The 24,181-nt window shown below is 35.6% G+C and overlaps 1 protein-coding gene across 1 annotated transcript in view; it reads right to left on the bottom strand.

The window, feature by feature from the left end:
• Positions 1–4,686: 4,686 nt before the first annotated feature.
• GUCY1A2 (guanylate cyclase 1 soluble subunit alpha 2) overlaps positions 4,687–24,181 on the bottom strand; it is a 297,421-nt gene continuing 277,926 nt past the window's right edge. The window contains exon 8 of the mRNA XM_081278772.1: positions 4,687–14,508. Within this exon, the coding sequence (XP_081134898.1) occupies positions 14,301–14,508 (208 nt within the window). The 3' untranslated portion in view covers positions 4,687–14,300. The remainder of the gene's footprint in view (positions 14,509–24,181) is intronic.

Raw genomic sequence — 24,181 nt, 5'->3', positions numbered from 1 at the left:
GACAAGGCCAAGAGATGAGAACAGCTCTGTTTGTGAACACAGGATGGAGACTCACCTAGAGTTACCAGAAATAGCTAGAAATGGATTCATAGAGTGAAACCTAGTAGTTATGAAGAAAAGGAAGGCTACAGTTTGAATGTGGTATGTTTCCTTTGAACTTCATGTAGTTTAATCTACATTGTGAGGTAATAAATGGGTGCAAATTTAGTCTGACTATGGTGTTTAGAAGTGGGGCCTTCTAAAGGTAGGGCCTTCAGGGTAGAGCCCCTTTGATTGAATACTGGTGGCTTTTTATGAAGAGGGGGTGAGACCAGGAGACATACACAAAAGCATGCTTCCTGTCTTACCACATGTTGCCCTGTGGTGCCTTAGGACTCTACCAGAGCCAAGACTGTCAGCAGATGTGGCCCTTTAACCTTGGACCTCCAAAACTGTGAGCCAAAATAAACATCATTTTTTAAAAACAACTTTCCCAATTTGTTGTTATTGTGCTATTAACAAGAGAAAATGAACCAAGACAAGGACCATTATAAAACAATAAAAATTTTATAATAAGCTGCTAGAGTTCAGGAACACTGGATCAAACTGGTCTTATTGGTATGTGCTGCATCAAATCTAACTGCTGTGTGAAGCCCTGACAGGTACTGGGTGGGCACTTAGCTGACATTTATCTATGATAGTTATGATAGTGATATAGCCCCTTTCTCTTTCCTTTCCTTTCACAGTCACAAGACAGGTGAATCATGCCTTTTTTCTGTATTACATGTAGCTGGAGTACAGAGGAGTACACTAGCTGTGCTGTTTCATAAGAGAATAAAGAGATTTCATGTTCAAAATTCAAAATTGTCCCACCTAAAATCGTGTCAGCAGCAGTATCTCAGCCATGAAGGTAACACAGTGTGAGCGCTCCATTCACTCAGTTATTCGCCTCCCATTCTTTCTTGCATATGCATTCACATTTGTAATTGCCATTCACAGTGTGAAAAGAATCATATTAGAAAAAAGTCTATAGACTCATTTTTGGTATCATTTATTGATTTAAATATTTTATAAGTGACAGTTTGAACTTTTAAGGTAAATAAATGCATGGCTTAGACAGTTTTGTAATGAATTATGTAAATATAACACACACATACACTGTTATTTCCACTTTTTGTTCAGAAGAATCCCATGTTACCATCACTCATTTTTCATATACAAATTCACCTTTTTCTGCAGTCTGTACTTTACAAAGACTCTTGTGTCAAAAACATGCTATTTACATTGTGCATGATGTAGAATAATCACAAATAAACAAATGAGTAAAATAGGTGGTAGTAAAAAACAAAGAAGATACAGTGAACATTTATAATTCTATAAATACTTATGTCCTTTTACATGTACTATTTATTCTGAAAATTCTAGTGAAATGAGGCATATTTGATCATTTTAATTGGAAAAGATTTCTCTAAACTCATACTACTGGATAAAAGAAAATATTTTAAAATATAATATGAAACACCAAATGAAACTTTTTAAAATTAATGGTACAGGTTTAAGAGATGCATTCATTTTTTTAAAAATGAAAAAATAACTTGACATTTCAAAATATGTGCAATTTAACCATGCCCTACATATATATTAGTATATTTACCTGGCATTATTTGATGAGATTATAATTTCAGTTTGTGATAACTAGATTGTTAAAAGAAATGATTCACAAGTATAATCTGTTAGCAAAATAGCAGATGTACATTATTAGTTACATAGCAAGCCAAGCCAAAAATTTAGACCTGTGAAACTGCAGCAAACCAATTGGCCAAAATGTTAAAACAACTCGAGTATCTGGTTAGATAAAAACTATCCCATGCAGAGGAAGCTAATGAAGGCCAAGCACATTATAACTATGTGTTTTTATTAAGTTGGGAAACCTACTTACTGTTATGTAGTGCCTGAATGTTTGATGGAAACGCATTGGCAGTTTATTTTATGCACTGAAATTAGCAGGAGAAGTTTGATATATAAAGAACTGTTTGGGAAATGAGACCCTTTGGTTTTGTAAAGTGGCTACTCACAGTTGAAGAGTCAGAATTCAGGTAGGTTGATTTTCAAATGAAGAATGATATGCATTATTTCTGAAATGCACTTGATTGGTAAATTTTAAAAGCATAATGAGACAGTTTTGCTACTTGATTACCAATGTTATAATGTAGTTACAGGAGCTTTAGACCTTTCCAAGGCAAAACTCTCTATGTTTTTCTAAATAAGGAAATAGCTGTTCATTCAACTCTAATTGAAACAAAATCAGAAAGTAATTTATGTCCATGGAGACCATTTTTCTATTGAACCTGACATTCCTAGGGGTCTAAACCTGTCATGATGTGAAATAATTTCTGCACAGTTGGATTAATTTTTGCTCCAGATTCTTGAAGGTGGTGAGTTAGTATCTTGCAGATTTTGCACATTTGGGCCTTAGATATCCATCCAGAGGAAGCAATAAAACAGAGAAATAAATGGGACTTTGGATCACAGTTGTTCAAGTTTCACCTTAATTTCTTCCATTTTCCTCATATATATTTCTTCTATTTTTAGAATTATGATTAAAAATATTTCCCTAAGTAAATAAAAATGGTAAAGGTATTGAAAGTCATATTTCTTCATTTGAATAAGTATTGATATTACTATAATTTCAAGACAAAGTCTTTATTTTTAAGAAGAATTACAGGAAGAAGACAAAAAGCATCTTCACATGCTTTTTATATGGTGGCTGCCCTTTCCCCAAAAATGTCTAAATAAATTAGTCAGGATGAAATAAATAAATTGATAAGTGTTATTTCCCTTTAAAAAATTTTTAATTTTCTGAAATTTTCAAACTCCTTCCTTTGACTACTTGATCTGCTAAAGATTTTTGAAGTACATAAATAGGAAATGAGAATCAAAATTCAAAGGGTTTTTGACTTATTGAAGTATATTTTTCCAAAAAGGAAAAAAGGCATAATATTCCTATATGATTTTCAATTAATGAACACAAATGAATTTATGGAGAAAACTTGTTAAGTAATTTGAATATAATATTAATATAATTACATAAAGTATGAAAAAATTTAGATTTGGAGAATTAAAGACTTTTAAAATCTTATTGAAGACTTGCTCAAGTTATTATAATGTTGCAGGGGAAGAAGTTTCCTAAAATTACTCTTTTGTCTTCCGCATTATTTCTCTTTTAAATTTGATCTTTGACTTATTTTCCTTCATAAATAAAATGATTTTCCTTTATAAGTAAAATATTTCAATTTCAGACTTAACTGGCTCTGTAAAATAAATGGCTTTGGATTGATTTGTTAATGATTGATCCCTTGATACATCATAAAATGATTGAAGCTATGTCTTTTTACATCTAAGAACATGACAATTTGTGAATTCTTATGAACAGGTCAAAATTGTGGACAAAAACAGCTATCTGAATATAGACTAAAATCTCAGACACAGATAACAAATGTGGAATATTTTTATACAACAGAGTATTGCTTTTTTAGTATAGTAGACTTATAGAATCGAAGACAAATGTTTAGAGACTCTCAAAAAGCACCTCAAAACATGGTGCCCTGCCAAGCAGAGTTACAGAGGGTATCCAGGAAGAAATAAAGGACAACCATTCACTCTAAAGAGCCAGTGAAATCAAGCTGCATCTGGCATTTCCTTCTTATTGGAAACTACTTTTCAGAAAATAGTTGCCCTAAAAATAGAAAAAGTCTTCTATTTCAATCTTTAGCAGTACAATACCCAAGCAAGAAAATTTTACTTCTCAAAAATAAGAAAATTTTTCTAAATTAATACATTTATAGGTGCTAAAGATAGGAGATTTCTCAAAAAATAGTTGACCCTCATACTACTTGAGAAAGTGTTTAAATTCAGTGAAAAAGAACACACATATAATCTTATAGACCCATGTTTCTCTTAACTGACAAACCTGCTGAAGCTAAGGTCCAGATTTTCTTAGTCACTTCTATTCCCAAATGCTCTCTGCCAAGTGCTCACCTTTTCTTCCTTACCTTCCTTCCTCATAAGTCCATAAAGGTTTCAATATGTGAAAGTGGAAAAGGAAGGTCCCAGCCCAAATAGTAAAATACTATTGCCATGTACCTTTTAAGAGCTAGAGAGAAACAGAGAAAGAAGCAAGGGAGAGAAGAAAGGAAAGAATGGAGGAAGGGAGGGAGGAAATGAAATAAAGAGGAGCTAAGGATGCTGACAAGATTTAAAGCACTAATTGCACAAAATACCAATATGTATTTACTAAGAGTCTTATTCAGAAATAATAACAAACTCTATTAACATTCAAGTTACAACCAACCTTGATATTTGGATTCTAGCATGGTATCTCATTAGCATAAAGCCTATACTAATGCCTAATTAGATTGTACAGCATATATTGATAGAAGGCATAGTACCAAGTTTTGCAAGAAAAGAATTTATGCTTCTACAGGCATATATAATGTGAGAAGCTCTTTTGTTCCTTTAAATATTCATTCTGATTAGAATACTTATTAAGTTTCTTAATTTTATCTGAATTTTGACATGCTGAGCCTCATTGTGACATTTTGTTAAGTATGAATACTGTGGTTTAAAAAATTTAGAATCAATATTTTCAGCTTTATCCTTGATTACAAGGTTGGACTATGACATACTTTTAATGTCAACAAAGTTTGATTTTCTCTTCATTTTCTTTCTCTGTTGCATATCCACTGAATTAAACTAAATATTTCATATATTCTCATAAATAGTATACCTCCCATAGACAGATAATCATTTGCATTTTGGTAGGAGAATAAAGAAGAGTTCTAAGGATCAAAAGTAAAAGCAATGAGCACCCATTATTCCAGTTCACTGAGTTACATAACAAATGAAAGGGATGGATTTTACAAGTGCCTGGTGACATACTTGAAACAAATTAAAAAAGATAGGAATAATAGTTTTGGCTGCCATCCAATAATAATTATCTTTACATAGGAGCAAAAATTAAAAAAAAAAAAATTCTAAAATTCCCCCTGAATTATTTTAGGTAATTATAGAGTTCTTTAGTTTATCTAGATTTTTTTTTATGGCTAGTGTTTATCTTACATCAGAGATCATATGTCTTCTTGACAATACTCTTTAGTCAAAGACTATAAAAGCAATTTATCTGAGAGTCCAAGTCAAGCCTATTGGTTTCTATATGGTAACTTATACCAATAAACTCTAGAGGAAGAGCTTCATGGTGTTGGCAAATTAACCTACTAATTTATTGCTTCATTTTGGATTTTAGCTTAAAGTGCTCAAAAAAAAAAAAAAGATTTTTATAGGCAAATACAGTGACCCAGATCACCCCAGTCTCAGAAGAAAGTCACATTTTCCCCCGCTAGCCTTGAAAGTTAGCAATGCTAAATAAAAGGGACACAGCAGTAGAACTGCTCCAGGAACTAAGCTTTGATTAGTAGGAAAATGCCTAGATTTTTGCTGGTCGGAAATAATTTAAGATCTGAATATTATCTGACTTCAAAAGAAATTTTATTCTGGGCAGTTTGAAAATCTTTGCTGTATATAATGTGAACAGGTCTGAATACTATATTATGTACTGTTATCCCTTAACCCTTATACTATTTAAAACTTTTTAATATGTAAAGCATAAAAATGTTGTCAATTTTGCAAACCATGGCTCAATGCCACAATTCTTAAATTTGTCTTATTTGTAACATCTTTTAGATCTTTTTTTCTGTAACAAATGGAAAATATGGGTGAGAAAAATCAATGAAATATAATTCAAATTTAGGTATTATCGCCAGAGGATGGAACCCAAAGGAACCCAGCAATAAAACAAATTTCTTTCTTATTGCTGAAGAACTTGATATATGTAGAAAACTTCCAAAAGTCTCTAAAATTCTGAGTTTGTATGTAAATTGACATTTTTCAGCACAATGAATCTTTGTCCTGGTTTATCTTTGTCACTGATAATTCTGATTAAAAATTGTTTAGATTTGTTTTCCCCTTTAAAATTTTCCATTTTAGACAAACATTGCACAAATTATCTAGTTATAGCTGAGTGGAAAATGTTTAAATGATAAGAAATTGCCTAATAACTTTTAAATTTGGAAGACTGAGGGTACATCTTCATCTCTACCAAGGTTCACCATCAAATGCTGTAGTGTGATTCTCTCCCCAGCTCAAAACTCTCTGGAGTAGCATCCCTGGAAAGAGGGATTGTCTTGGGGGTACCTGTCTTGTTCTGTTAGCAGGCAAAGCCCAATCTAAGAAGAGCATGAAGAAGAGTATAGAATTTTGTTTAATCTCGCCCCCACCCATTTTTTTATAGGTTTCAGGACACAAAAATATTTTCTGAACTTAGTGATTAAATTTCCCAACTGGGAGAAGATATAATTCCTATAATATCAGGGAAAAAAACCATAAAATACAGTCTTCACACTGAATGTTAGTTCAGCCAAACATATAATAGAAGGGGAAATATGTTTTGGTTTAATATCACTTGTACACTGAATACTGTTCTTTTGTGCTGATTCTATCAGGCCTTTCTGTGACATATGGAAAGCCAGTATGTAGCCTTCTTTGTTCCTTGCATCCAGATGTTCTGACACTTTCACACACCTTCATCATTGCAACCTAAACTGGTTCTATTTGCCACCTTCAGAGATTTATTATTTATAGCTCTGTGAGTTTCTAATCCCAATTTCAGTAAGATGTGCAGCTGCAGAGAGGTTGGCAGTACCTCTTAAGATGACTGAAAAAGCTGGTGAAGGTTTTTTTGTTTATTTCTTATTTTTTCTTTTTTTTAAAAAATAAGAGTAACCACTCATCAAATAAATCATTTGAATTTCATTATCACAGGTGTCTATTAAGGAAAATGCCTCTCCTAAGAGTCTCCCTTCTGAAAAAAAAAATCAGTCTCTTTGCTAAGTTTCATCTAAAGCACCTGCTCAGTCCACTCCACCATCCACCCCTTTCTCCTGAATTTGATGTATGATTGACGGGCAGCAAAATATAAGGACTGTCTTCAGAAAGTGAGTTGATATGAAGAAGCAATTTTGTACAGTTATGATTTTATCCCAATTGTTTCTTTCCTGTCCCACTTATATACAATGACATTTTATAGACCATAATAAAAATTTTGTTTAGCAGAAGCTTTTCTTTATCTCCAAATAGAGACAAGACCAAGAGGAAGATTGAATATAAACTAAAACTTTCATTTTTAAAATATATGCATTATAAGAATCAAAAACAAGCTACTTCTTAGGCTTGTCATTTGGATTTTGCTTTTCCTTTTGGCTTTCAAAAAATAAACAACAGTACTTAGATCTAACATTAAGAATGACCTGATCAGAAACTAGATGGATTAAGTAGAAGGGCAAATTCAATATAATTTAGTGAATTCAAATTAAGTATTTTTCATTATTTATTAACACAGAAAAGAATACTTATAAAGGATTTAAGCTTTCATTGACATGCAAAAGGAAATTGTCAAAACTTTTTGTTTTGATGGAGCAGTTTTCCAAATTATGGGCAAGAGGATGCTAAGTTAAGCTTTGTCATTGGAAATAGGAAGGTAAAGGTAAAAAATGAGCAAACCTATCTACCATTCTAATTCTAATCAAGTTCAGATTCTTGATTAGGGATCAGTTTACTGAGCTAGGCAAAGGAACCTTATTTATTTAGATGTTTGGGGATGAATCTCAGTTTATATGCTAATAATTATCTGATGTTTAGACATTGCTCATTGTAATGTAAGTTTACCAGTGCTTTTAATTGCAATCCCAATGCATTGTTCTATATGATGGAATTTAACAATTAAAGGACTAATTATTACTGACAATACTGCATGTCTTTAAATTATATTTAAAAAAACTAAAAACATAAATTATTCAATTTGAAATTTGTAAGATTTAGTGCTTCCTCAATATTACCACATGACCATTTAGACATTGGTTAATTATACTACAGATGACTTCATCCAATAATATCTGAAGTTAAAATATTATTATAATTTAAACATTTGTGTAGCTATCATAGAGAATAGTCATAGTGAGCTGTTTTTATCTTCAGTCTTTCCAGACTTATCAAATCAACATTTGAATTATTTTTTCCCAAGTCCCATTTACATTTTTAAAGACTACTTTCTCAATCAGTTCTTCCAACCTATGCTCTACCCATATTCATTCATCCTTAACTTGCTCCTTATTATTTTACATACAAAGACCCAAAGATTTGGGTAACATTACAAGTAACATACAAATCTCTTTGAGAGGAATAGAAATCATATTATGATAGGTATTTTTAAAATTATACACCAGAAATAATCTGATGGGAATATACTGATTGTTTTATAGCATGTTTGCAAATATATAACTTCTGAGAGAGATTGATCATGTCATTTGCTCAAATATTTTTTATGAGTCATCGTGTGCTGTTCATTTTACTACAGAACAGTGAATATCTGTCAAAAGTCCAAACCAGCTGTATTATTGCTTATATGAAATGTGTCTTATTTTCCCAAAGGTTCTACGAAGTGCACAGGAGTGCAAGTGTCATATGGCATCATCACCATGGCTTAAATTATTGCTTTTAAAATAGTTATAGGTATTGCTAAGAAAGTCACTTTTAGATGAATGTACAATTCAATGTGAAAAGTACATTGTGAGATTAAGTAGTAAGTTGATGTCTTTTTGTAATGAAGTTAAAATATTCAGACATAGGCTGTCATTTCAACATTTGCTTTTGTGTCCTAAAGTTCATAGCTTACACCTGGGTGGCGAGAATCAGCAACTGTGATGTACTGCACAGCTCTGGCAATAATTAAGACAACTGCGCCATAGCTAGTGTGCCTGATAGCCCTATAGTGAGCAATATTCATCCCTCATGCTTATCAGTGTTGATGTCTATCTCTAATAAGTTTGAAGACTCATGTGTGGAAACAGACTATAAATTTGAAACCAAAGCTAAAATTAAAATTTGTGAAAGAAATAATGGCATGAAGCCCAGAGTGTTTAACTTTGCAAAGCAACGACAAATGAAATAATATATTGCTATCTCAGTCAATTTGTGTTTACTCCTAGTAATTGAGATTATTTGCATATTCTTCAACGATTCCCAAATCTGGCTATACGTTAGCATTATCTAGAGTGATATTCTACATGCAGATTCCTAGGCCCTACCTGAAACTTACTGAATCCAAATCTCTGAAGGTAAAGTCCAGTAATTTATATTTCTAAAACTTCCTAGGTAATTCTTGTGAAGCCAGTCAGATACCTTCAAGAAGATTAATTGGACCATTGAACTTTGTCATTTATTAGTAAGGATGGAATAGCAATGAAGTTCTTGACTGAAGCTGTGATCTGGTCATAACATATTAGAAATAAAAGACACAAACTTGACGTCTCTACCATCCCAAGTCCTCCCAAATGCATTACTCCTTAATCATGTAACATCTACATTCAACAAACACATACACACAAACTAAGAATATTCATTACTTTATAAAGCTAGTTTACAGCATGAGATTAGTTGTGATTATTCCTGTGTTATAAACATATCAATGACTATATCATTTGTTTAATTTTGCTTTCATGAAGTGTGAAAAGAAACAAAGGGAAAAAAAGTTTCAGGACAGTTAATACTTAGGTTTCAATTGTTTGAAACAAGTGTGAGGAAGGAATTTTGCACACTATCTCAATATTCTCTGACAAGATTATGTTAATCTGTATATTTAACATCATTGGATGCTTTACATTCACCACCACAAGGATCCTGAAATTGACCCACAGGTAGGCTCAATGTGCTCATTTAACAATAAATATTTTTCACCACGTTAACACAATTGATGTACACTTTAAATCAGTTGGTTGTGGATTAGGTATATTCATATCAAAAGCTGCCCATAAAACCATCATTTGGACTAGACTGTGTTATATTTTAATAAGTCAATCCTTCTTGCATCAGGATTTGGGGGCTATTTCTAACAGGATACGCCCATAGAATCCTCTGAAATGACAAAATTTTAGTAGTTGGAGTTCTATAATAATAGAAATAACTAAGCTATGATATGAGGCTTACTTCTTGAAGTTGAGTTTCTATGTTTTGTTAGCTAGAGGCATCTGGTGCTGCCCAAAGCATATTCAGAGTCATGTATAATTAATGACAAAGGAACATTCAGAGAAGCTGCATAAAGTGCTTGGAGTCAGATTGTATCTGGAAGAAAAAGCAGAGGAGAAATTGCAGATGTAAGCAGTGCCCCAGCATATTGACAAAGGGTAGTCATTATTACTACTGGCACCAGGTGGCTTCATCTACCTGAATCAAGCATCAGCAACTCTTTCTGTGGTCACATCAGGTTCAAAAGTGGGGAGAGACAATGGTGTTTGGTACCGTCAGGCTTGAGGGGGTGAGATTGTTTCTCGTGATGGTATGATGTAAGAGAGGCTCAGGGGTAGGCTTGGTCTTGCAAAAAATGCACAAGAAGAAACCTATTTATAGAATTTTTACTTTCTACCCTAATCATCCACAACACTTGCCTTCAGTAAGTCAGGAACCCAAGGAGCCTGCAACAAATATATTCAATGATGGTCATAATCCTGAGCTTCCTCCTGATACTTCACAACTTCAGCACACTATTTTGGTTGGCAGCAATACAATTTTGTACAAAACACAATGGTTGTGGTTTTCCAAATTCTCTGCGGGTTTTTTTGTCTATCAATTTATTTTTGCTGCATGTTGGAACACTCTGGAGGAATTTACAAACTTGAAAGTCTTGCTGCACTTGTGAATGAGATCTTGTTTGTTATCATCTTATTCTGCTTTGTTTTATTCTGGAAAGGCATACACTTTCACACTGTCCTGACACCACTGTCACTGGAGGAAAGGAGGAAGTGTGAGACTATGAGAACTAGCATTCGAAGTGCTGAATCCATACACCCATTCCCCAATCTCAGGTACCAGCAACTGTCTCAGAGTCACAGTAGGTCACAGCTCACTGGACTTCACACATAATAAGGTATTAAAAGGGAATCCCAAAATAATTTAAAATATAACAGAAAAGATGAATATAGAGGCAGATTTTATAAAGTTGAGTCATGTTACACAGTAAAAAGACCCAATTGATGTGTTTCTGAGGCCATATTACCCTTTTATTATGGCTGATGTTACCTGATTATTAAGGTTCACAAAGCAGACACTGTGCAGTAAGTTCTGAGTAAATATGTGGGGATTTTGATTTCTTTTAATTATTGATTTATTTGTAAAGATCGGCATTCTCTCCATTCTCTCCACACTAATGCCAGTGTGAAACCTTGATACTGATGGGTAGTTGAAAAGGGCCTTCTCTAAATCAGCTGTTTTTAAAAATATTAAAACAGGGAAGCTACGGGTGCCAGGTTATATTTTAATATTCCTTCTGGAATGAGTTAAATGCATTACATGAACTTAAGATCACTTGGCTTCTAAGTGGACATCACTTAAACTCCTTTTAATTTGCCACACTAAAATGCATGATGCTTCTAACAGTTTGTAAGTAAATGAGACTACTGTAACAATATTAGACAAAAAAAATGCCATCACTTGTTATAGTCACATTTCCCAAGGTAGGGGATGTGGACTGCATTTTGCAGGATGAATAAAAATAAATGCTTTTTTTCACAGCTAGAAAGAAGAGACATTTTACATAGTACCTTGCAAATATATGTAGTAACAGTGTAACTGTAATAGTCTAATGTACTGTAATAGGTTGGCAAATGATAACAGATTAGACCTTGCCTCAGACAATCTCCAAAAATATATTTAGATTATAGAGTATGAAAAATGTGGTTTACATTCTGTCTGTAATATATAATAGATCTCTGGCATGTTCTTCAATGTGACATTTGTGACAGTATAAATGGCTACTTCTCTATGTAAAATCATATAAACTAATACAGAGTTTGTGATTCTTTTGACAAATTGAGAGTATATACAAAAATTCTTCTCTTGAGCCCTATCTATCACCAGTTCCCAGATAATGGAGTTGATTTTCAATGAATGCTTTTAAAATATAGATATTTCCTATAGATATTCTTAAGTACAGAGAGAATAACCATGTGTTTAGAATAGTCATTTAGACAAATCTTTACAAAAAGCAGATTGAGTGATTCCTGGAAGTCTTTTTCAGCCTTATGGTTACAAAACACATTGTTTATCACCAGGACATTTATTGATGAAATATATCATAATAAGCTCTAAACTACCACACAGAGTAAGCAAAAATGACAGTGAGCTTGGCTCTCTCCTATACACCTGGGCTTTAAGAAGCCCCTGAGTACAGCTCAGGCATTTTCTCATATTGCCACAAGAACTGAGGTGCTTTCAGCCTGTTCTGCCCATGCTGGCTGTAAACTGCTCATTGTCCCCTGTGAAGGAAGTGGGTTAATATCCCAGTCCCTTGAAGCAATCCTTTGTGAATTGTCCTCATGAGAATACCTTGAATCTCTCTCCCAAGGGGTTTAAAAGTGAAAGCTAGGCCCAGGGAAGAATGGGGCAGGCAAGAGTTTAGAGAGATCAATGTCCGTGTTTTGGATTCTCCACATGAAGAGTGCTGCACTAATGTTCTTGTGGACCCCCAGGTGAGAACAGAGTTCAAATTATAAAAGGGGTCACAGTTATAACAAATAGTTGGCACACGTATAAATGTTTTCTTGTTGACACAGAGAACTTAAAAACATTAATTAAGTCTCACAGATTACATTGGAAATTAGTTAACATAGACCTTATGTCACAATTGAATCATAATGCAGCCCAAATCCCTGAACAGAGAAGAATACATTGCATTCAGTAGACGTAATCTACCAATGAATACACCTGTTGGAGTAAGAAAACATTCTCTCCAAGGTTTCAAGGAAGCAAATGCTTCTAGCTCATTCACCTCAATAGAAATTTAGGTTTCATAGCTGATTCAAAATAGGAAAACTCTGGACACACTGTTCTCCTAATATCAGTGTGTGCTATAATAATATTTTCATGCAAAGTTGATTACTGGGAACAAGTCTTCATTTTAGCAGAACATGCGAGGGAAACCTGTTGTAACAATGGTGATCATGAGTTCTAAAGATTAGACCTACTTTAATGTTCATGAAGATGATTCCATGAAATTAAAACCACATTGAGCAAACTGCAGAAGAACATTTTTTAAAAATCCCAAAGCCATAAAATACATGGTTTTCTTGCTTTGTGTTATGCAATAAGAAACAACATTCGTGGCAAAATGGCAAAATGCTCTGACACTTCTTTGTCAGTAATGCCAGTGTCCAGGAATGTGCTTCTGAGGGTAGCAGTCAGCTTAGGAAATATCAACTGAGGAAGGGGAGAGAAGTTACCTACATATCATTTAGTAGGATGCTGTTTATTAGAATGCAGATTAATGTTGAAAAAACTACCCATATACATAAGTGCTAAGTTGAAAAGGGTCCAATGTAACAAAGCATTTGTTTTTAGCTGATATGTATTAGAAAATGGCAAAAGACCTTAATCTTAGTTACAGATACATCTGCGACTAATAAATTCCATTTCCTCTGGACTCCATGCTCCATAAGTTAAGTCTGGAAGATATATTTACTAAGCAGACATACAATGCTTTCTCAGCATCTGAGATCCTTGGTTATATGTATTCTCAGTCCAAGCACTAATCTCTCTAGATAAGTGAAACTATATTAGATTAGTAGGTTAGTATAATGTACCATCAATACAGTAGCAGATTCCAAAAATCTAATAATGTCATGTGAAATGTAATTATCTAGAAGAAGAGATATGTATAAAAATAGGTAATATCCCTAAAATATTTTGCTGAGTTACAATTCTTCCTGCTGGGAAGTTTACCACACTACCATGATATATGTATGAAATGTCTGTTCAGAAAAAGAAAATTAGAAAATATTCCTCACCTGCCAATTCACTAAATGTAGGAATATATACTCAAAACTGGCTCTCAAAAATGGCACAAACATATAGGGGAAGATACCTATATGCATGACAAACAAGAAAACATGGAGTCTATTTATTAGTTTTTAAAAGGGCCCATACTCATAATTTATATATATATATATATATATATATGATCAAAAACACTCATGTGGATGGACACATCTGGTTTCCCCTCGCCCTCTAGCTTTTCAAGGATTATTGCCTGACATAATACAGAAATTCTGCTGCTTGTCCTCAGCAAAGCATTGAGAGAGGAACCACCTCTTTCCACTCTCCATAGTGACCCATATTCTGGGCTTGTGCTTTTTGAAGGAGTCTTTGATCTGCAGCAGGTCTCAGAGGCTCGTCTCCCGGAGGAACATGGTGCCAATGTTGTAGGAAACCTTTTTTATTCTCGATGAAGAAAGAGAAGGCTTTGGCTGCTTTGGACCAGTCCTTACCTCCAGGAAATAGCAGATCCCAGGAATTTCTTTTGGGAAGTTGTCTGGAAGCTCTTCACGGGACCGGGGGATGAATGTAAAACTTTCTTCTCGTTTTAATAATCTAAGAAGAAAATATAGGTAACATGGATCAAATAGAAAGGGAAATGTGAATAAAAAATATTCTGAAGGCTGAGAAAGCCTATCCATGACTGTGCACACACAAACACCTCTATTGACCTTCATAGGACTCTAGCTATGAAATGCTGACTCAAGAAAGATCCCTTCATGTTATAATGATTATGATGATAAGAAGAAGAACTGCTCAAAATATTTTACTCCTTAAAATATTTATTTTATTTCTTACTGAACAGCAGCCCTTGAAAAATATTTGTTCATATTTGATTTTTTCCCTAAACAAAGGGCTAAGAAAACTGCATAATAAGAAAACTGTATAATACAGGTTTTGTTTTAAACAGTCAGGATTTACTTGTCTGGTTTAAAAACCTGCCTAAATTCTACAGCTTTCCTTTTATGTTTTGTAGACTCTCAATAAACTTTAAACATATGTTCTTTATGTCAAACATGTAACACAAATATTTATATTTGCAGAACATTTTGTGTCTCCAAGTGTCTGTGATATCTGGTTACTGACATCTAGCAATACATATTTTTCAATTTCACCATCACTTATTAGTCAGGTAAGTTGACTTGTCCCTTGCAATCACACATAGAGACTCTTCAAAATAGTAACTTTGCAGGGGATTTATTCTTTAAACTTGCCAAGCTCCATGAAAGGTTCTGTTTGATACTCACATTTAAGAATGCAGCTAAACATTTTCACTGAATTCACTCTTTTTGGACTACTTAATGTTTAAGAAAATCTCCTAGATACTCCTAAGAATGTAGTAAGTAGAACACACTCTTTTGTTAACAGAAAAGGAAACAGGAGATAATGGAAAGAAAAAAAAATTCCCTAAACAATAAAAAAAGCAAAGAAATGTAATGTGAAACAAGAATAGATGCTATAAGAAAGCTAGACATAGAGGTAAATACAAAAAGCTGCAAAAGTTCAGAGGAAGAAAAATGTTTGGGGAGAGCATTTCATTAGGACACAGTTCTGAAGTCTACACTGAGTTTAGACTTTATTTGGAAGATACCATGAAGATAAATCCATCAACCTTTACCTAAAAGCAACTCATGCTCATATGTCAGGTTAATATTAACAGCAGCTCAGGTAATGTCAGGTAGGCACTAATGTGGGAGAAAGAAGGCATGCAAGAACAAAGGATGCACGAAAATTCAAGATCATTATAGGAACAATGATGAGAGTCTTTATGCAAGAAGGAAAAATCATTTGTTGATTCTTGTTATTAACTCTTGGGCTATGGGTGTCCTATTAAGGAATTTGGAGCCCGACCCCACTATATGTAGATCGGAGCCAACTTTTTCTTCTATCAGACGCAGCGTCTCTGATTTGATATCTAGCTCCTTGATCCATTTTGAGTTAACTTTTGTGTATGGCAAGAGAAAGGGATTCAATTTCATTTTGTTCCATATGGATTTCCAATTTTCCCAGCACCATTTGTTGAAGATGCTATCCTTCCTCCATTGCATGTTTTTAGCCCCTTTATCAAATATAAGATAGTTGTAACTTTGTGGATTAGTCTCTGTGTCTTCTATTCTGTACCATTGGTCCACCTGCCTGTTTTGGTACCAGTACCATGCTGTTTTTGTTACTATTGCTTTGTAGTACAGTTTGAACTCTGGTATCACTATACCTCCAGATTCACATTTCCTTCTTAGAATTGCTTTTGCTATTCTGGGTCTTTTGTTTTTCCATATGAATTTCATGATTGCTTTATCTATTTCTACAAGAAATGCCATTGGGATTCTGATTGGCATCGAATTAAACCTGTAGAGAATTTTGGGTAATATCGCCATTTTGATGATGTTAGTTCTGCCTATCCATGAACAGGGTATATTTTTCCATCTTCTGAGATCTTCTTCTATCTCTCTCTTTAGGGTTCTGTAGTTTTCATTGTATAAATCTTTCACCTCTTTTGTTAGATTGATTCCCAAGTATCTTATTTTCTTTGAGGATATTGTGAATGGAGTGGTTTTCCTTATTTCCATTTCAGAGGTTTTGTTGCTGATATACAGGAATGCCTTTGATTTATGCATGTTGATTTTATAACCTGCCACTTTGCTGAATTCATTTATTAACTCTAGCAGCTTCTTTGTAGACCCTTTTGGGTCTGTTAAGTATATTATCATGTCATCCGCAAATAGCGATAATTTAATTTCTTCTTTTCCTATTTTTATGCCTTTAATTTCTTTTGTCTAATTGCTCTGGCTAGTACTTCGAGAACTAAATTGAATAGAAGTGGTGACAGAGGGCATCCCTGTCTTGTTCCAGATTTTAGAGGGAATGCCTTCAGTTTTTCTCCGTTTAGGATGATGCTAGCCTGAGGTTTAGCATATATAGCTTTTACAATGTTGAGGTAAGTTCCTGTTATCCCTCGTTTTTCTAGTGTTTTGAACATAAAGGGATGCTGTAATTTGTCAAATGCTTTTTCTGCATCTATCGAGATGATCATATGGTTCTTGTCTTTAAGTCTATTGATGTGGTGAATAGCATTTATTGATTTCCGTATATTGAACCAGCCTTGCATCCCAGGGATGAATCCTACTTGATCATGGTGCACAAGTTTTTTGATATGTTTTTGTATTCGATTCGCCAGAATTTTATTGAGAATTTTTGCATCCAAGTTCATTAGAGATATTGGTCTGTAGTTTTCTTTCTTTGAAGTGTCTTTGTCTGGTTTTGGGATCAGAGTGATGTTGGCCTCATAGAATGAATTTGGAAGAGCTCCTTCTTTTTCTATTTCTTGAAATAGCTTGAAAAGTATTGGTATTAATTCTTTGAAGGTTTTGTAGAACTCCGCTGTATACCCATCCGGTCCGGGGCTTTTCTTGGTTGGTAGTCTTTTGATAGCTTCTTCTATTTCTTCCTTTGTTATTGGTCTATTTAAATTGTGTGTGTCTTCCTTTCTCAATCTGGGCAGATCATATGCCTTAAGAAATTTATCGATATCTTCACTATCTTCTATTTTATTGGAATATAGGGTTTCGAAATACTTTCTAATTATCTTCTGTATTTCTGTAGTATCTGTTGTGATATTGCCTTTTTCATCCCGTATGTTAGTAATTTGAGTTCTCTCTCTTCTTCTCTTCGTTAGCATGGCTAAGGGTCTGTCTATCTTATTTATTTTTTCAAAGAACCAACTTTTAGTTTTATCAATTTTTTCAATTTTTTTTTCGTTTCAATTTCGTTGACTTCTGCTCTGATTTTAATTATTTCTTGTCTTCTACTACATTTGCTGTTGTTTTGCTCTTCCTTTTCTAGGTTTTTGAGGTGTAGTGTGAGTTCATTTATTTGTTGGTTCTTTTTTTGAGGAAAGAACTCCAAGAAATGAATTTCCCTCTTAAAACTGCTTTCATTGTGTCCCATAGATTCCGGTATGTTGTGTCTCTATTATCATTTGTCTCTAAGAATTTTTTCATCTCCTCCTTTATGTCTTCTGTAACCCATTGATCATTCAGTAACATATTGTTCATTTTCCATGTGATGTAGGATTTTTCCTTCCTTCTTTTATCATTGATTTCCGATTTCATTCCGTTGTGATCAGATATGGTGCATGGTATTATCTCCACGCCTTTATACTTACTAAGAGTTGCCTTGTGGCATAATATATGGTCTATCTTTGAGTAGGATCCATGTGCTGCTGAGAAGAACGTGTATCCACTTGATGATGGTTGATATATTCTATATATGTTGGTTAAGTCTAGGTTATTGATTGTGCTGTTGAGTTCTATTGTTTCTTTATTCAGTTTTTGTCTAGAGGATCTGTCTAATGGCGAGAGCGGTGTGTTGAAGTTACCCATAATTATTGTGTTGTGGTCTATTTGACTCTTGAACTTGAGGAGAGTTTGTTTTATGAATGTTGCAGCTCCATTGTTTGGTGCATACAAATTGATAATTGTTATGTCTTGTTGGTGGATGGTTCCTTTTAACAGTATATAGTGTCCTTCTTTATCCTTCTTGATTAACTTAGGTTTAAAGTTGATTTTATTCGATGTGAGTATGGCCACTCCTGCTTGCTTCCGAGGGCCATGTGAGTGGTATGATTTTTCCCAACCTTTTACCTTCAGCCTGTGCATGTCTTTTCCTATCATATGAGTCTCTTGAAGGCAGCATATTGTTGGATTTATTTTTTTGATCCAGGTTACTAGCCTATGTCTCTTGATTGGTGAATTTAGGCCATTAACATTTAAGGTTACAATTGAGATATGATTTGTACTTCCAGTCATGCTTCTTTCTTTATTTATTTTAGTTTGGCTGGTTTTACTTTTTGGTTATTTTCCTCCCCCTTTACTGAGATACCTCCTGCTGTTAGTTTTGGGCACTATTTTTCAATTCCTCTTCTTGTAGTATTTTGCTCAAAATGCCTTGCAGTGCTGGTTTTCTTGCTGCGAATTCTTTTAGCTTTTGTTTATCATGAAAGATTTTAATTTCATTGTCAAATCTGAAGCTTAATTTTGCTGGATACAGTATTCTTGGTTGGAATCCATTATTTTTCAGCATTTGAAATACATTGTTCCAGGATCTTCTCGCTTTCAAAGTCTGTGATGAAAAATCAGTCGTTAACCTAATTGGTTTACCCCTGAATGTAATCTGCCTCCTTTCTCTCGTAGCTTTTAATATTCTCTCCTTGTTCTGTACGTTGGCTATCTTCATAATTATGTGTCTTGGAGTTGGTCTATTATGGTTTTGAATGTTTGGGATCCTGTAGGCTTCCAGGATTTGGCAATCCATTTCATCTTTCATCTCTGGGAAGTTTTCTAGAATTATTTCATTTAATATGCTGTCCATTCCTTTGGTTTGAGTCTCTGTGCCTTCTATCCCGATGACCCTCAAATTTGTTTTTTTTATGACATCCCATATCTCTTGAATAGATTGCTCGTGGGATTTAAGCATCTTTTCTGTGTTGACTATATTCTTTTCAAGTTGATAAACCTTGTCTTCATTATCTGATGTTCTGACTTCTACTTGATCAAGTCTGTTTGTAATATTCTCGTTTGAGTTTTTAATTTGGTTTATATTTTCCTGCAATTCTAGGATTATTGTTTGATTTTTTTAAAGATCTCTGTCTCCTGGTAGAGCTCGTTCTTTGCCATTTGAATTTGTTTGTTTAATTCATTTTCAAAATATACTTTTATTGCTTGGACTTGCTGTCTCATGTCTTCCCTAATATTCCTTTCCATTCGAGTTAGGTATGCCTTGAGTTCTTTCCCTATCCTTGCTTCTGATGTTTCTATGTCCTCCTGTGGAATTAAGTTGTCCTGCATTGTTTGTAATCCTTTTTTCCCTTGTTTTCTCATGTTGTCCACATTACTTTCTAGCTCTATTTGATTGCTGTGTTTCTGCTCTCTTCTATAGATTTGTTTTGGTTCTGTATTACTCTGTTGTTTCTTCTTTGTGTTGTTAAACTGTGCCTGCTAACGTGGATTCTGCTGGGAAGGAATTCCGACGGCCGAGCTCCAGTGACGTCACTACTCTGCTATGACGGGCCCCAGGCTCCTTGCTGGGGTGTCCTAATGGGGCTGTGTGACTGGACTGTCTCTGTTTGGTTTCAACTCCCCGTCGAGGCAGGCGGGTAGTCTCCAGCCGCCCAGTATCTCAGGCAGCGGGCGGGTGATCGGTTGCGGCGGGGGAGTGGACTCCGGCCGCCCAGTGGCGCGGGCAGCGGGCCGGCTGTTGCCGGTGGGCGGGCGATCTCTAGGCACCCAGTCCAGCAGTCGGTAGTCGGTGGGCGGGCGTTCTCCTATTGCCCAGTTACGCGGGCAGTGGGTGAACTGTCGCCGGCGGGCCTGCGGTTTCCAGCCGCCCAGTCGCGAGGGCCTGGCCTCTAGTCCCCTTGTTTCTCCTGCTAGTCTTGGTTTCTCCTGCTAGACCAGATTTCCCCTGAATGATGGCTCTCGGCAGTTCAAACTGTACTCTGGACCTGCCGTTTGTTGGGTGTGGAGGGTGTCTATTGGGAACCCGGCACTCTATTGTTTTGTTTCCGTTGTGGGGGATAGAACTGTACCGCTTCCTTCCCCCTCTGAAATCCCGCACTCAGCCCGGGGGTCAGTGCGGGCTCATCCAGCAGGATTCCACAGAATTGCAGCCACTCTTCTCCCTGCTTGCTAATTAATCGCTCCTCTGCGGCGCCCCCCGCCTTCTGTAGCCGCGGGGAAGGCCGGGTGAATCAGTCAGCCCGGATCCCCGGGGTCCCACAATTGCCTATTGAGATCCCCAGCACTCTATCATTTTGTTTTTTTCTGCTTGCCCCTCCCCCAGCGCTGGCTAGACAGGTTTCGTTTTGGCTGCTGATGGGAGGGGGAGTTGAAGGTCAGGTGTCTCTAGTTTTCCCCTAGTCTTTATGCAGGCTCACTCTGATACTCCCTCCCCCAGAAAGCCTAGGAGAGGTTTTATGCGGATTCCCCGATGTATGGGGGATGGGCTGAGTGACACAGACATGTTTTATTGTTGCAGTCTGTCAGGGAGTGGCAGTGGATACTTCAGCTCTCCAAGATGGTGGCCGCTGATTGCCTTGGTGGAGTTTCCGTTGTGGGGGATGGGACTGTATCACTTCCTTCCCTTCCTTCCCCGTCTGAAATCCCATACTCAGCCTGGGGGTCAGTGCGGGCTTGGCCGGCGGGGTTCCACCGAATGGCAGCCACTTTCCTCCCTGCTTGCTAATTAATCGCTTCTCTGCGGCGTCCCGCCTTCTGTAGCCTCGGGGCAGGCAACCGGCCTACTTTTAAAATGGAGCCTCTTCTGATTGTTGGATTTCTTCTTGATCTTCACTGGACACATCAGAGTTGTTGGGCTTGGACTGTTGTTCTCCCTCACTCTTGTTTGTTAACCCCATTTCTTCTACAGTAGAATGATCACCCCCCCATTCGCGCACACACATCAAAACTTCGATTTCGCCTTTTTTTCCCCCTGCTCGGAGAATTAATTGTCTATTCTTTAAAAACATCATGCAATGATCATATTATTTTGGGACATAATAAAGTGAGGCTCATTTTGACATTTTTAAATTCTTTCAGAGTCTTATCCCTTTTATCTATATGACATAACCTTATGCAAAAGCTAAAAATTTTCTTCTCTGCTAAATCTATGGAGGGTGGAAATGAGTTCAGAGTAAGTTAGAGTGATTTGCTCAAGGAAACAGCAAGACAGTAATGGCAGTGGCATTGGAATATAGATGTGTTAATTCCTAGTCAAGTTTAGCCCTACAATAAATAATAAGACTATGTTAAGATAGTTTTCCATCACAAAATAACTAAATTGAGATACAGGGGATGCATTAATGACAATTAGAAGGGAAATTTTCAGTATTGTTTGCATTTTTTTCATTGGCATAGTTATTAATTTTCACTACATATAATGTATAATTGGTCATTTCAGAAATAAAGTGTAAGCATAACTAAATAATAGTGGAAATCCATATTGAAAAATATGGTAAAAATATTGAAAAATAGCGAAAATCCATTATTGTAGATTTTCAGTAAATCCACATAATTTTGTTTACCTCAAATGAAAGAATTACTGATGGGCCACATTGGGTGTCAACCAATGATGTCAATCAATCAACATTTATTCAGTGCCTGACATGCTAAAAAGTGTGGACACACAGAACACATTAACAAACTTAGAAGATGAGAAATGTGCATAGACACAAATTATGAATACATGACAATATATGATATAACATGTAATGTACTTAAAAAACGAAATTCTGTGGGATGGAGGAAGAAGAGATGACTATGGATTGAAGTACAAAGTCAAGAACCAGCACAGTAAAGTTCACTATCACCAGTCGTAGCACAGAGCTATAAACTCTGTTTTCGAAGCTTCCTTAAAGCCCCAAATCAGCAATTAGGAACTCCATTTGCACTACGTTTCCTTGTTTCTATCTTTTAAGTCTTCAAATTTCTCTTTTTTACAGTTTGTGTGCCTCAGTGTGGGCTTTATGTCTAGCTATAATTTATATTCTCTGACTATGAAGAATCAAATTGGTGTTACATCTATGGACGTACTTATAAATGATGGAAAGAGGACACCAGCTGCTTTGGATGCCAGGACTCTCTAAATAATTCACAGTACTTTGGCTTGGAGGAAAATCTTCACAACAAATGGGTTCCTTGACATTTAAAATAAATCTCATATACTAACACTAGAAAGCATAGAGACAACAGCTTTAATGGGTTTTTCTTTTTTTCCAAGTAAACATCTTGGTATCAATAAACTAAACACAGTTAAATTTCAATAATAAAAATGAGAGCACATAAGGATAAACTGATTCAACCTCCTGTAATATCCAGGATTTAGAAGTCTGTGTATAAATGAACACTGATGTGCAATATTCAGGTGTCTTTCAGTACGATCATCTGAATTACTTACTGGAGGCACAAGGAGAAGGGCAAGGGAACATTTCATGCAGTGTGCCTGGTGATGATATGAGTCATGCTACTGCATAAATGATCAAGTGCATATACAGGAATTAGGAGTGTAGACCCTAATAACCCCAGAACTTCCCATCCCCTCTGAAATGCATTAAGTCCAACTCTCTGGTCTAAAGCTCTGCCTAAACGTCCATTTCCTAAGCATCACTGGACTGATATGGAAGCTTAGAGTCTACATAAATCTAAATTAATCCTGAGCTGTAATCCCAGGATGGTTGATATGCCACCTAGGAGTTTCAGCAACATGTTTTATAAGTATTCAGAAGCCACAAATCCCGGTTCACCTGCCTATCACCCTTGCTCCTATTAACAGGTACACACACACACACACACACACACACACAAATTGATTTTTCAAAATAAAACTTCGCTGCTACTTTGGATGTCTGTGATACCATGAAGGTCTATGGAAAGGCTCCCTCCCAGCTTCAGAAATAAAGCTGGCCTCTGAGTCTCTCAGCCACTTGTTGGCATGTGCATTTCTGCCCAATTTTCCCCAGGCTTTGTGCTCAGTCCTATGTCCTCTCTTGGAAAAAGGCTTGAAACTTATATCGAGATACAATGATATAATGCAATTTACATTTTATAAGACCTGGAGTTTAAAAAAGGGAGAGAATAGAATGGAATCATAATAGGACATCTCAGAGATCTATTCTTGGGTATACTATCTTCTCCAAACCACACTGCAAGTGGCATATAAAATGCACAGTTTGGTCATCTAAAGGCAGAGGCAGGAATTCGGTCTTTTATTCTACTAAACTTTTGTCTCTAATTCTATACTTTGATTCAATTTCTATTTAGGAAGTCCTTATAATCACTCGCTGCTAAATGCTTCACTTATGCCTGAAAGACTGTAGAATTTTGGCGAATAATCAGTCATGCAACTCTTGAGCACTTAGAGTCATCCAGTTCAGTAGTCAGTCAGTCACCAGATAGTTATTAAGAGCCTTCTATGAGTGAGGTGTTGAACCAATACTTTCTACCATTGGTCATAACATTGACGGAACAGGAGGTGACTCACTGGAGAGATGAAGGGATTTTTAGTTTTGTTTAAACTGTCTTATCATAAAGTAGTTATTTTTTATTAGCTGAGCTGACCCTATCAACAACTCCATGGATAGCCCCATGGATAGATCCGGCTCCAGACTCTGATAGTGACCAACTAAAGGAGTTTGGGCAACATGCTTAACAAATATTCAAAGCCAGACAAATCCTAG

This window comes from Spermophilus citellus, assembly GCF_964194105.1.
Source record: "Spermophilus citellus genome assembly, chromosome: 2".
Classification (NCBI taxonomy): Eukaryota; Metazoa; Chordata; class Mammalia; order Rodentia; family Sciuridae; genus Spermophilus; species Spermophilus citellus.
The sequence above is the reverse complement of the archived record's forward strand: the minus strand, read 5'-3'. Positions and strand labels throughout refer to the sequence as shown.